Below are 13,591 nucleotides of genomic sequence, written 5' to 3'. Positions count from 1 at the left end.
ATTTTGAGTTTGAACTCAGTCAAAAGTTGATAATGCATTGAGGTGGATTGTTTTCTGTAAGTAATCCTTTCATTGAGACCTCAGAGTACACCAGAGTGACACATACAGCTGAAAAACTAAAAAGGAAAGAAAGTCTGAATTTTCTGTCCATGCAGAAATGTTTTTAGTTTTTTAACATAATTTGTGCCTAACCCCTGCTCGAGGCAGGTCTTTATATAGCTATTCTAGTGGTTCAGTAATGACTGAGTTATAAGCTTCAGACCTCACATCTGCCTGTGGTTCCTACACTACATAGCAGCAGCATCTCAGACACGCTACAACACATTCCTGCTCTGTGTGTGTGTGTGTGTGTGTGTGTGTGTGTGTGTGTGTGTGTGTGTGTGTGTGTGTGTGTGTGTGTGTGTAAGATGGAGATCAACTACGGTGAAGGGGAGGAGTTATAATACCGCAACCACTTAAACCATATAGTGTATCAGCGATGCTCAACCTGTGGGCCAGGACCCCACTGGTGGCCCGTGAGGGTATTGCAAGTGGGCCCACAAATAATTGGCAAAACACTACGGTTTTATTGATAATATGTATATTATATGCTCTATATAGTCCACAATGTTAAAATTCACTATTCTATAGATCAAAGTTCATAATATGAAAAAGAACATTAGGTGGTTACAAACGTCAATGGAATTGTCTGGAGTGTATAATAAATGCTTCTGTGAAATCACCAGGGGGCGCTGTCCCATAAGTCAGTGGTTCTCAATCTTTTCAGGCCGTGACCCCCCCAAAATAATCATATTTTAACTAGGGACGCCCCAGATAAATAGCCGATCTACAAGCCCACAACGCGTGAGCTTGTAGATCGGCTATTTTCAAATGTTTTCCCTCTTTGTTATATTATTTGACAATTTGACCAATGTATGACCACTTTTTATGGTACAGTTTGTTGATTACTTTGGATGCAGTAATGGTATTCATTTCTTTGAGGTATTAAAAAGGTCTTAAAAGTCCTTCAATTGTCCCTTCACTGTCATCTGGGGACCCCCCAAAATCATGTGAGGACCACCCTGGGGGTCCCGACCCACAGGTTGAGAACCACTGCCATGAGTGCATATCTCGCTCGTAAAATTCTACAAGAGTGACCATCCATCCATCCATCCATCCATCCATCCATCCAGAGCGCCCTCTGCTGTTTTTTTACTCTTTCACTTAGCTCTGGGGGGAGCAAAATGGAGCACCCGTGCGCAAGGAAACCGGGGTTTTGGTCTGCCTTCAGCCTTTCACTTCCGGTGGTGCGACTATGTTTTCATTCCCACTAACAATATTTCTACACGGAACACTAACACCACTTCTCCCAGAGAACATGGATCGTTTTGGTTATAAGCCCACTTGTTTCTATGATGAAAGCAAGTTAAAATGTGAATATCTTTCCGTGGTTTTGTCTGCTCCGCGGACGCTATTGTTAAATGAGTTTCGGTTTGTTTCTAGTGGGGAAGGATCGGCAGACACGTAAATCCCGTCCACTACATTTGATTGGGTAAAGCGTGGCCTGCTTCCTGATCTGAAGGCCAGTGCGTACGCGATATGACGAACCCCCCCGACAGATTCAAGCGGAGAGTAGAATCTGTTCTTGAGAGATTAATTGAACTCTAGTCAATAAACAGGTCAAAATCACATCAATAGATACTAGGATATCAGGCATACAATGAACCTAGCATCCGTCTAAACAACATGCTGTCTAAATCAGTGGTTCTCAAACTTTTTCATGTCAAGGACCCCCAAATTGACACCTATTAGCCCGCAGACCCCCCATTTGAAAAGATATAAGAGAATATTTTTTACGGCTCTAGCAGTGATTCTCAACCATTTTAATTTCAAGGACCCCCAGTTTGACAAGTACGGACCCCCATTTAATGGCATTTCTATCTCTGGGACCCCAATTTATATTGTGAAATCAATGTTAATTTAACTGTAAAGAGTGTACAAATGGAACCAAATGGACCCGTTAGGTTCCATTTGTACACTCTCAAAGTTACAGACCCATAAAAGGTCCATTTGGTTCTATCATTTAGCTGGGGACCCCCTGGAAACCCCTCAAGGACCCCTGGGGGTCCCCGGACCCCACTTTGAGAACCAATGGTCTAAATAACATTGTAGTCGAATAAAACAATCAAAAACATCCATCCACCCATCCATCCATCCATCCTTACCTTCTCTGGTCTGGGTCCAGACTGACCCCTCCCTCCTCTCTCTGCTCTCTCCTGGGCTTCTATTGGTCCTGCCTCTCGTCGGGCCCCCTCCCCCCGGCCGCCATGGCAGCGGACGTGAACAGGTTGGTGTGTGGGGGGGAGGGGGCGGGGCTTTCCCCTTCCTCCTCCTCCTCTACGTCGTCGTCATCTTCATCATCATCGTCATCCTCCTCCTCATAGGCCTGTCAAGACGATTGATGACGATTAATTCCGTAATTCAGTCGTACAAATAATTGCAATTTAATGACTTGTGTTTTTTGGCATTGAACATTGGAACATAAATTATAAATCAAAATCACATTTCTGTTTGTCACCGACCGGGCAGATATGACAAACTAGGCCGCTATAAGGCCTTCAAATACAGCCCTATATTGCGGTGATCAGAGCAATGGTCACAGAGTTATGACCATTTGAGGTGTTAAACACTGCTATAGTGCAATTTAGATTTTTGGGTGTGACTATTGTCATGGCAGACCCCTGAACAGTGTTTCTGCCGAGTTTGGTGCGGAACGGAGCGCCTCGCAGGTCCCCATGTTACGTTTGTGACGTCCACCCACCGTCGGCCCACCCACCGACCGTCGGTTGACTCAGGCAATTTTAATATAAGATAACTTAAATATTCAAATAAATTGCTGACAATGATCAGTACCAATAATCAGAATAATAATGTACTATGGGTAAAACGGACCATAATAAATGTTATACTATGAATATTTGTTTTCAAAAAGCTCCGAACAACAAGCTCATAACGTGTCACATCGTGATCTTTGTAGATCGCTATTTTAGATTTTTGTAAAACATTTGTGAAAACGTTTCAACAGATGAATTCATCCAGAAGAACGGAAACGATTAGAACTATTGTGCAAAATAATAGGCTCTATGCACAGCAGCCATATTATCACTTCCTTCACAGGTGTTACCAATGATACTAATGAAGGCTCTGTTCCATTTAGTGTAGCACAGTGGTTCTCAGGTTTTTACGGGTCCATTTGGTTCCATTTGTACACTCTCAGAGTTACACACCCGTAAGGGGCCATTTGGAAACCCCTTAAGGAACCATGAGGGTCCCTGGACCACACTTTGAGACCCACTGGTGTTGCAGTGTTTCCAGTGAGCCAACATGCACAATATCAGCACCCTGACTCTGTTTGACCAGAATGGAACAGAGCCTTCATTAGTATCATTGGTAACACCTGTGAATGTCTTCACACTATGGCTGCTGTACATAGAGCCTATTGTGATTATCTCAAATAATCGGCGATCAGGTGTTTTAAGCAATAGTTATGACAGACTCACCTCCTCATCTCTCTTGTCTTCCCCTCCTCCTCCTCCTCCTCCTCCTCTTCCTCCGTCAACCCCCCCGGAGTAGTCTCTCCAGCCTCCCGCCCCCAGGCCCCCCCACCCGCCTCCGAACAGCGCCAGGTGGGAGGAGCCCAGCCGCGGCGAGGAGAGGAGCGACGCCGCGTGTCTGAACCTCTCCGACGGAGGAGGAGGAGGCGCAGCGGTGGAGGAGGAAGAGGAGGAGAAGAAGGAGTCTTTCCCGTACCGGCGCTGCCACGCCGACTCCTTCGACCCGCTCGCCGCCTCCCCCCGCCTCCTCTCGCCTCCCGCTGCCGCTCCGCCCGCGAACCCCGATCTCGGCTTCTGTCCGCCTTTGACCCCCAGCCCCCGCTCCCTCTTCTCCGCTGTCACCTCCTCCTCTTCCTCCTCCTCCTCTTCCTCCTCCTCCTCCTCGCCTCCACCCACCTCCTCCTCCTCTTCGCGCTGACGGAGGTGATGCCGGCGTTTGCGTTTCTCGCTCCTGCATCCGCAGCCTCCTCCTCCTCCTGTCTCTCCGTCACCTCCCTCTCCTCCTCCTCCTCCTCCTCCTCCTAGCCCCGCCTCCCCGCGGAGGAGCAGCCTGCTCCCCCGGCGCCGGTGGAAGCGGGCGGGGTTGAGCAGGAAGTGGTGTGGCGGGTGGTGGGCGTACTGGTGGGGGGGAGGGGGAGGAGGAGGCGGGGGCAAAGTGAAGGAGGAGGCGTGGTGCGGGTGAAGGTGCGGGTGGTGGTGGTGGTGGTGGTGGTGGTGCGAGTAGAGCTGGGGGCCGGCGGCGGGGGCGCCGGAGGGCTGGGGCGGCGGGTACCCTCTGGTGTAGAAGCCCAGCTCGTCCATGCCGTCCTGGGGGTCGAAGGGTTAATTAAACGTTAAACAACATCAAGCTAAATTAAGCAAGGGATAATGTACGGGGAGGTGGTCATTATTGAAAATTAAAGCCTGACAGGGTGATTATTCGCCGATGCGGAGCGGAGGTGGATAATCACCCTGAAGGGCTTTCATTTTCAATAATGACCACCTCCCCGTACATTATCCCGCTTATTACACGGCTACTTAATAAATAAATAAATAAATTGATCCAAAAGTAACAACAAAACAAAGTATTTTCTTGCTTACGGCAATGAAAGTATTCCATAAGTATTGGGTTGGGCGGAGAAGTTCGCCTCGGAAAACAAATGACAGTATTCCATAAGGTAACCGGAAGACTCGCCCCAAAACACACTCGCTCCTATTCTATATACCGACGGATTTGCCCGGGGCGACTGTGTTTTGGTATTATTGCGCTGTTGCGCCACGATAAACAAGGAAGTGTAGTGGATCAAATAGAATCACTTTTTGTATACTTTATATATTTTTTATTTTTTGACTTGTTTTCATTTTACATTGCAATTGTGTCTTATTTGTTTGTATTGTCCTTTGTTTTAATGGTACAATGAGATACCAGGGTTGTGGCTCTTTCGGAGCGGGAACTTTGGGGGGTGGGAGGGGTAACATACATTCACTGTTTTTGTATACCCTTTGATATAGACCTGTATGTGAAAATATAAAATAAAATAACCTTGAAAAAATATATATATATAATCACTTTTTGGTTATTGCATCATCTATTTCTCACTTCAAATGTTTTCCAAAACATTCTTGAGAGCAACGTTTAGTTGTCAATGACATGGTGTGTTTGTTTACATGGCTGTCATGTTGGATTCAGCATAAAACCAAGCAGCGCAGGTTGACATGAGCAGGTGCTCTAGAGTCTTTGATTAGACAGCTGTCTGTTATAGAGCTCATCGGTCATTATACACTGATAACACACCACTGAATTCAGCGATTGACCAATCAGAATCAAGCATTCAACCAAGCCGTGTAATAAGCCACATTAATCAGGACCGGGAAAGCATCTGTGTAATCCAGTGACGCGGTATGAGCTTGTAGATCTGCAATTTTTTGGTAATCTTGAATTGTTTAAGCAAATCTTTGAATATATATTATATACACATAGGCGGCGGGTGAGCTTGGCAATTGGGAAGGCTGGGGGTTGGCCGTGCGGTTTCTGGGCGGATTATGTTAGTTTATTTTTGGTTTTTGGTTACTTTATTTCGGTTATAGGGCTAGGGTTAGGGTTAGGGTTAGGTTAGGGTTAGGTTATTTAATTCTTATTTTTGCCTGATTTTACTGATTTATTATCAAAAAATTAACTAAATAATGCTGCGTACATATATTATATATAATTTGCACAATTCCCAGAATTTCCCAGCATAACATTTGGGAAGGCTTAGCCTACCCTAGCCTTCATTACCCGCCGCCTATGTATATACTGTACATATTGTTTTGCTTCTGGGGGGTCCCTGGAACAAAATATTTTCAGATGGGGGTCCGTGGCCAAATACATATAATTTTGGGAGGTCCTTGACATGAAAAGGTTTGAGCACCACTGATATCTAGCAACATGCGTTTTTTTCAAAAAACTGTTAGGATTTAGAAGACATTTGTAGAATCCCCAGAAACAAAGATTTGAGTTGCAAATGTTGGCTTTAAAATATATATATATTCAAAGATTTGCACATATTTTCAAGGTTTTTCAACCATCTACAAGCTCATAGTATATCTGCTATTTTTGAATAGCCAAAGAAATCTAAAATGACACAGATGCTTTTATGGGTTAAGCAACATTAAGCCACAGTAAATCTCATTAAGCAACATGAATTAATTTAATGGTGAAGATACCTTATGGATGCAGTTTTGTATTTTCCTTTTGGTATGAGTGATGACATTATAGCATAAGATGTACCGGTACCCCACATTCACATTTTTAGGTACTTTTTAGGTCATTAAGCCTCGCAACGTCAAGCCAAATTAAGCCACATTAAGCCAAATTAAGCCACATTAAGCAACATTAAGTTAAATTAAGCCACATTAGGCAACATTAAGTCAGAGTAAACCTCATTACTCAACATGAATTAATGGTGAAGATGTCTATTTTGTCTATCATTAAGCCATATTCGACCCTCATTACCGATATTTCGGCTTTAAATTAAGCCACATTAAGCCAAATTAGGCCACATTAAGCCACATTAAGCCAAATTAGGCCACATTAAGCAACATTAAGTCACATTAAGCAACATTAAGCCAAATTAAGCCACATTAACCATCATTAAGTCACATTAAGCAACATTAAGCCAAATTAAGCAATTTCGTCTTTGAACACTGGCACATATACAGTAAATAAAATGTAATAATTTGATGAAATACATATAATAATAATAGTAGAAATAGCCGAGCTTGTAGATTTTTTGAAAATGTCCAAAACATTTTAAGAGATGAACTTACACAGATGAATGTAAACGAAAAACACAAAAATAATTGCTATTATCTCAAATGAATGGCGATCGGGCGATTGTGTCACACCTGTGACAGACTCACCTGGGGGAGGAGCTTGGAGGAGGCGGGGCAGCCGCAGGGCGCCCTGCGGAGGAGGGGCTGGCAGGGGGGGTAGAAGGGCGCGGCCATGGAGGGGTGAGGGGAGTAGAAGCCGTTGAGGTTGATCCTGTAGATGCTGGAGGAGCGCCCCCCGGGGGCCGCCGATGGAGATGACTGTGGCGTCCCGTGATTAGGCCTGTGATCATCGTGATGTTTTAGTCGACCATTCATTGTCATACGAATAATAGGCTCAACGCACAGCAGCCATATTGGAAAGAAATTGGGCCTCTTCCTTACTTCCTTCACAGGTTTTACCAATGATACTGATGAGGGCTTTGTTCCATTTCATGTAGCACAGTGGTTCTCAAAGCTTTTAATTTTAAGAACCTCATAACTCTGAGAGTGTACAAATGGAACCAAATGGACCCTTACGGGTCCATTTGGTTCCATTTGTACACTCTCAGAGTTACACACATTTTAAGGGGCCATTTGGAAGCCCCTTCAAGGAACCATGAGGGTCCCTGGACCACACTTTGAGACCCACTGGTGTAGCAGAGTGTTTCCAGTGAGCCAACATGCACAATATCAGCACCCTGACTCTGTTTGACCAGAATGGAACAGAGCCTTCATTAGTATCATTGGTAACACCTGAGAAGGAAGTAAGAAGAGGCCCAATTTCTCTCCAAAATGGCTGATGTGCGATGATTGATTTAATACAATTTAGATTTCCGTTTGCCTTGCCAACATTGCACAGGGCAGATATGACAAATAACTTCAATATAAGAAATGACTGACAATGATTTATCGACATCTTACTATGGCCAAATTCAGGCCATATATTTAAAGAAAACTTCGAAAATCTGACACTTTACTGAGCCTATACCAGGGGTACTCAACAGGGGACACCTAGCTTTGTCTCCCCCTAGCTTCAGATTGATTGGACCCCCCCCCCCCCCAAGTAATTAAGAATAATAAAAATAAATGTTAAAATAATTAAAAATACTTATTTAATAGAACCTGAACCCACTTATGCATCGTAAGTAATGAATAATGAAGAATTAACACAACACAGTGTCAAATTAGCTAGATTAGAGGAAAATCAAAATATATATTGGTTGGTTGGGAGGGGATCCGATTTGATAAGCTTGGCTCGATTGACCGACTTAAATAAACGGACCCTAGCCTTATTCAAAAAATGATTTGTGGACCCTCAAGATTTGTAGTTGAGTACCCCTGGCCTATACGTATCTATATGGCTGAAGGAGCTGGCTATTTACAGTAATTATTTATTTTTGACATTTTTGAGAATTCATGAACATTTCTGAACAGATACATACATACCGGTACTATGTACAGATGAATGCAAACCATTCTGACAACTGCTCAAAAACAAATTGCGATTGGACGATTGCGTAATAATCGCTGACAGGCCCTTACCCGTGATGCCGTCTCCCGCCGATGACGACCCCGTCCTCGAAGAAGTCCCTGGGCCCCCTGGGCCAGCCGGCGATGCCGCGCCGCCCGATGTGGAGCACCTCGCCGAACTGGCCAATGAGCTCGTCCAGCTCGGACAGGAAGTCGGGATCGTTGCGGAGCAGCAGGAGGCCGTGGTGCTTCTTCCTGTGTTTGTTGCGGGGTCTTTTCAGCGAGGCGACGCCTGTGTGCAGTGGTGTAAAGTAACTGAGTACATTTACTCAAGTACTGTACTTAAAGGTAGGGTAAGTGATATATATATTTTTTTTTTTTTTTGTTAAAAGGTTAAAGTACTATATTCTGATAGTAATCATTGCTAGAAAGCGTTTGTTCGGTCACAGCGGTCTCTCCAGCTCTTTAGTAAACAGAATATACGCACATTTTCAGGTAGGTGACAAAATTTAAGCCAATCAGGAGAGAGTACTGAAAATGCAATTTCTGTTTAATAAAGAGCTGGAGAGACATGGGAGACTCCTTTTACTGAACAAACACTCTATAGCAATGAGTACTATCAGAATATAGAGCTAATTAACACTTATTTTAGCCAAAGTAAATCACTTACCCTACCTTTAAGTACAATTTTGAAGTATTTTTACTTTTCTTGAGTATTTCCAATTTCCAATACTTTTACTTCTACTCCACTACATCTCGGATCCAAACATTGTACTTTCACTCTACTATAATTATTTGAAAACTTTAGGTACTAGTTACTTTGTATATTTGGATTATTAGAAAACATACATTAACCACTTCAGCCCTATATACATTACGGCCATTTCAAAATAGCCGATCTACAGCTTGTAGATCTGCTATTTTCAAAAGATTATTATACATTTCATACATATTTGAAAACTTGAGAAATGGGACATACTGCATAATGAGTACTTTCTACTTTTGGTACTTTAAATACATTTTGAGACCAATACTTTTGTACTTTTACTGAAGTAAATTTTGAATTCCAGACTTTTACTTGAATTCCGGACTTTTACTTGTAACAGAGTATTTCTACATTGTGTAACGCCTGGGATTCGCTTGGGGGCGATATTAGACTTTCAGCCCATCAGGCTGAGGTAGTGAACCACTCTGTTACAATTGCAGTATTTATACTTTTACTTTACAAAAAATGTAGTACTTTTTCCACCCCTACCTGGGTGCCCCAGACAGGGACAGTAGTCCACGTGGGGGCGCTTGGCGTGTCCCAGACAGGGACAGGAGGGACAGAGACACGGGGGCGGGGGATAGGGGGACGACAGGCACTCGAACTCCCGCCGCCTGTGCCTGCTGCCGTGCCTGTCCCGGTGTCTCTCCGCCGCCGCCGCCGGCGCCGCCGAGGGCGGGGCTTGCCTGTGGACGGGGAGGGGCGAGTCGACGGGAGACGGCCGCTCGAGGAGGAGCAGCGAGGAGGAGGAGGAGCGAGAGGAGGGCGAGGGGCGCGGGCCTCCGGCGCCCATCCTGAGGGCCCCCCCGGCGCCCAGTCGGGGACCCCCCAAGCCGCCTCTGGGCCCCTCCCCCCCGCCGCCGCCCGTCCGCTGCTCCGACACGCTGTTGCAGTCGGTGCCGATGCCGCTGTCGCTGGGCAGCGTCTCCTCGCTGTGGTGAGACTCGCTCCGCGGCGAGGGCGTGGAGCCCTCCTTCAGGAGGAGGTGGTGCGGCGCCTGCGGCGGGGAGGAGCCGTGGAGGAGGTGGTGGTGGTGGGCGTGGGCACCGGCGCCGGAGGAGGGGGGAGGCGGGGAGAGAGAGGAGGAGGAGTAGGAGGCGGAGGAGGAGGAGGCGACGGCGGAGAGCTTGCAGGAGGCGTGGTGGAAGGGGAAGTGGTGGCGCCCCAGGCACGGGCAACAGCCGCCGCCGGCGCTTTTCTTGGCGAAAGAGGAGGGAAAGAGAGAGGAGGAGAGAGGGGAGAGCGACAGCGAGGAGGAGGAGTTGTTGGAGGGCGGGCGGGGGGAGGTGCAAGAGGAGGAGGGGGAGGGGAGGGAGAAGGAGGGGGGGAAGACGAGGGGGGAGGCGTGCGCGTGCTGCGTCTGCTGCTGCTCGGCGGAGGCGAAGCCGCCCTCGCTGTACGGGCTCTGGGCGCCGCTGGAGTGGGTGAGGGAGGGCGAGGGGAAGGGGTGGGCGGGGGGGAAGAGGGCGTGTCCCGAGGAGAAAAGAGAGCAGGAGGAGGTCTCGGAGGGGTTGGGGTTGCCGTGGCCGCCGCCGCTGCTACTGCCGAACGGCCCGGCGAGCTGCAGCGATGCATTGTGGGAGTTGGAGTTCGTCATCTGCGCGGCGGCTTTGGGCTTGCGGCCGCGCCTCTTGCCCATGTAGATGGTTCCTCTCTTGCTGACGTTGATCTGGCGTCCTCCTCCCCCCGCCGGCGTCCCGCCGCCGAAGGACGCCGAGGACAGAGCGGACAGCGCCTGAGACGCCGCCCTCGCCCGCGCCGTCGTCTCCGCTGACTTGCGCGCCGGCGCGTCTCCCGTCTCCGCCTGGTCTCCTCCTCTCCTCCTCGCCGCCCCTCCTCCTCCTCCGTACCTGGAGAGCGCCCCCTTGTGGAGCCTCTTCCTCTGCCTCTTCTTCATCTCTCCGATCAGCCGCCGGATCTTCAGATCGCGGCTGCTGCTGCTGCTGTCCTTCTTCTTCTTCTTCTGCTGCTTCTCCGCCCCGAAGCCGGCGTTCCTGTTAAGGATCGAGAACGGATTGTATTGTCAGATCGCTGGTTTAACCGGCGTTAAGAAGTGGGTGAATTTTCGTGCAAGCTGCGACATTCGTGGTTTTCAGGAAAGATAAATAGGGGGGCAGAGGGAGGGAGAGCGGGGACAAAACAGAAACGATATCTACATATAAACGCAGCAAAAGCAGAAGCTATGTACATGAGGTTAGATATAAGGTGCAGATGAGTGGCATTCGGTTTTTAAAATGAAGCAAATAAGTAAGTGCCACATTCCCGGCAGTTCTCATTAATAGTTGTCACTATTTCTCCCCCCGCTGGCTGCAGAAGAATTACCACGCAATTGATTACAATGGGGATTTGACCGGACTTTATACTCGATTTGATTACCTTAGTAAACATTGTCATAAATACTTTATAATTACAGTCGCTCGCTAGTTTAAAGTCTTCTTTCAATTACCATAGGCGTTTTTGTAAATTATGGTCCCATTAATTTTTTAATTGATGATAAAGTAGGCAGGGTATGCTTCTAGGGCTTCTACTGGCTCTACTGAGTGAAGACCTGAAAAAGTGGCTTCAAAACGCGCCTGTAGAAACCAATGGGTGACCGACCGCTCCCTTTGTCCATATTTTTTACAGTCTATGTTACACAGCATCAAAAAGCAGCAGCTATGTACATGAGGTTAGACATAAGGTCAGTGGTGGAAAGTAACTAAGTACATTTACTTAAGTACTGTACTTAAGTACAATTTTGAGGTATTTGTACTTTACTTGAGTATTTCCAATTTCCAATACTTTTACTTCTACTCCACTACATCTCAGAGGCAAATATTGTACTTTTACTCCACTACAATTATTTGAAAACTTTAGTTACTAGTTACTTTGCAGATATAAATTATGATATTATGAAACATAAATGAACCACTTTAGCTATTTTATACAAAGGCTATTTGAAAATAGCCGATCTACAAGCTCACAACGCGTCGCATCGCGACGCGTTGTGAGCTTGTAGATCTGCTATTTTCAAATATTTTAGTACTTTTACTTTTGGTACTTTAAGTATATTTTGATGCCAATACTTTTGTACTTTTACTCAAGTAAACTTTTAATTCTGGACTTTCACTTGTAACGGAGTATTTTTATATTGCAGTATTGGTACTTTTACTTAAGTAAAACATTTGAGTACTTTTTCCACCACTGCATAAGGTGCAGAAGAGTGGCAACACATCAGCAGGTCCACATAGCAGCAGGGATGTACATGAGGTCAGACGTAAGGAGGGGCAAAAAAGTAGGCGTAAGGCAAGAACGTCTTACCTGTCTTCAGATCCTCCTCCTCCGCGCACGCCTCCTGCGTCCTGCTCCCGAGGAGGCGGCGGTAGGAGGAGGAGGGGCCTTTTGGGAGGACGTCCTCTCTTCCTGGGGGTGGAGCTTAGCTGGGCGACGGGGCTGCCGAGGCTGGCGGGCGGGGCGGGGGCGGCCTCCTTCTTCGACGGCGGTTTGGGCGGCGCTGCTCCTTCGCTGGCGGGAAGGGAGGCGCCGACGGGGAAGACGGCGGGGACGGGTTTGGGCTCGCGCGCGTCGGGGGTGTGCGACCTGGGGCGACCCCGCTTCCTGCTGGGGAACGCAGGAGCGGCGGACGGGGCGGGGCAGGGGTCAGAGGTCACGTGGCTGCGGGCGGGGGACGGAGGGGTGGCGGAGCGCGACCGGTCGGCCTGCGGCGGCCGGGCGGAGCTGGGAGCGGTGGCTTCCTGCGTCGTCCGGTGGGCCAGCTTGGTCCAGCTGGGCCGCCGGGCCTTCCGCTTCTTCAGGGGGCGACTGTCCTGCTCCGCCGGGGGCGGCGAGGAGGAGGAGGTGGGGAGAGGAGGCGCGCAGGAGGGAGGAGCAGTGGCGGAGGAGGAGGAGGCGCACGGAGGCGCGGCGGGGGGTCTCGGAGAGAGCTCGGCTGGTGGAAGCGGTCTGGCCGCGGTCGGGCTCTCCGCCGCGGCGTTGCCGGCGCCTCGCTGCGGGTCCTGCGCTCCCCTCGCCTCCTCCTCCTCCGTCTCCTCCGTCTCGTCGCTCCGTCCTCTCTCCTCCTTCCCTGTCCCGTGTCTCGACTTGCCGTTCTTCTCCTTCTTCTTTTTCTTCTTGACTCCTTCCTCCTGGCCGGCGTTACTTCGCTCTCTCTCCGCCTCTCCTCCTCCTCCTCCTCCTGCGCCTCCTGCTCCTCCTCGGTCGCGCTTGGACTTCTTCTCTTTGCGTTTGTCCTTCTTTGCTTGTTTTTTCTTCTCCTTCTCCAGCTTGTCCTCCTGTTGTTTGTCTGTCTGGCCAGAGGAGGGCGCCACCTCGGCCAACAAGGAGGACCTGTGGATAGGGCCGTCACAAAATTGTTGACGATAATCATCATAAAAACAATTGCAATGAATGATTACATTATGCTTTTGGAACATATAAATGAACAATATCTGGAACATAAAAATGAAAATCTCTGTCTGCCTTTTAGGCTTTGTAAACAACAACTGCACAG

At 48.0% G+C, this 13,591-nt stretch overlaps 1 protein-coding gene across 1 annotated transcript in view; it reads right to left on the bottom strand.

Annotated features, from left to right (window-relative positions):
* The window catches only part of LOC308083403 (uncharacterized protein), a 73,129-nt gene that overhangs the window by 20,845 nt on the left and 38,693 nt on the right, over positions 1-13,591 (bottom strand). Inside the window, exons 6-11 of the mRNA XM_080425720.1 lie at positions 12,403-13,428; positions 9,592-11,096; positions 8,409-8,628; positions 6,975-7,167; positions 3,540-4,400; positions 2,205-2,376 (exon numbers count right to left, since the gene is read on the bottom strand). Coding sequence (XP_080281846.1) covers positions 2,205-2,376; positions 3,540-4,400; positions 6,975-7,167; positions 8,409-8,628; positions 9,592-11,096; positions 12,403-13,428 — 3,977 coding nt within the window. The remainder of the gene's footprint in view (positions 1-2,204; positions 2,377-3,539; positions 4,401-6,974; positions 7,168-8,408; positions 8,629-9,591; positions 11,097-12,402; positions 13,429-13,591) is intronic.

Source organism: Gymnoscopelus braueri (genome assembly GCF_963280865.1).
Source record: "Gymnoscopelus braueri genome assembly, chromosome: 4".
Taxonomy (NCBI): domain Eukaryota; kingdom Metazoa; phylum Chordata; class Actinopteri; order Myctophiformes; family Myctophidae; genus Gymnoscopelus; species Gymnoscopelus braueri.
The sequence above is the reverse complement of the archived record's forward strand: the minus strand, read 5'-3'. Positions and strand labels throughout refer to the sequence as shown.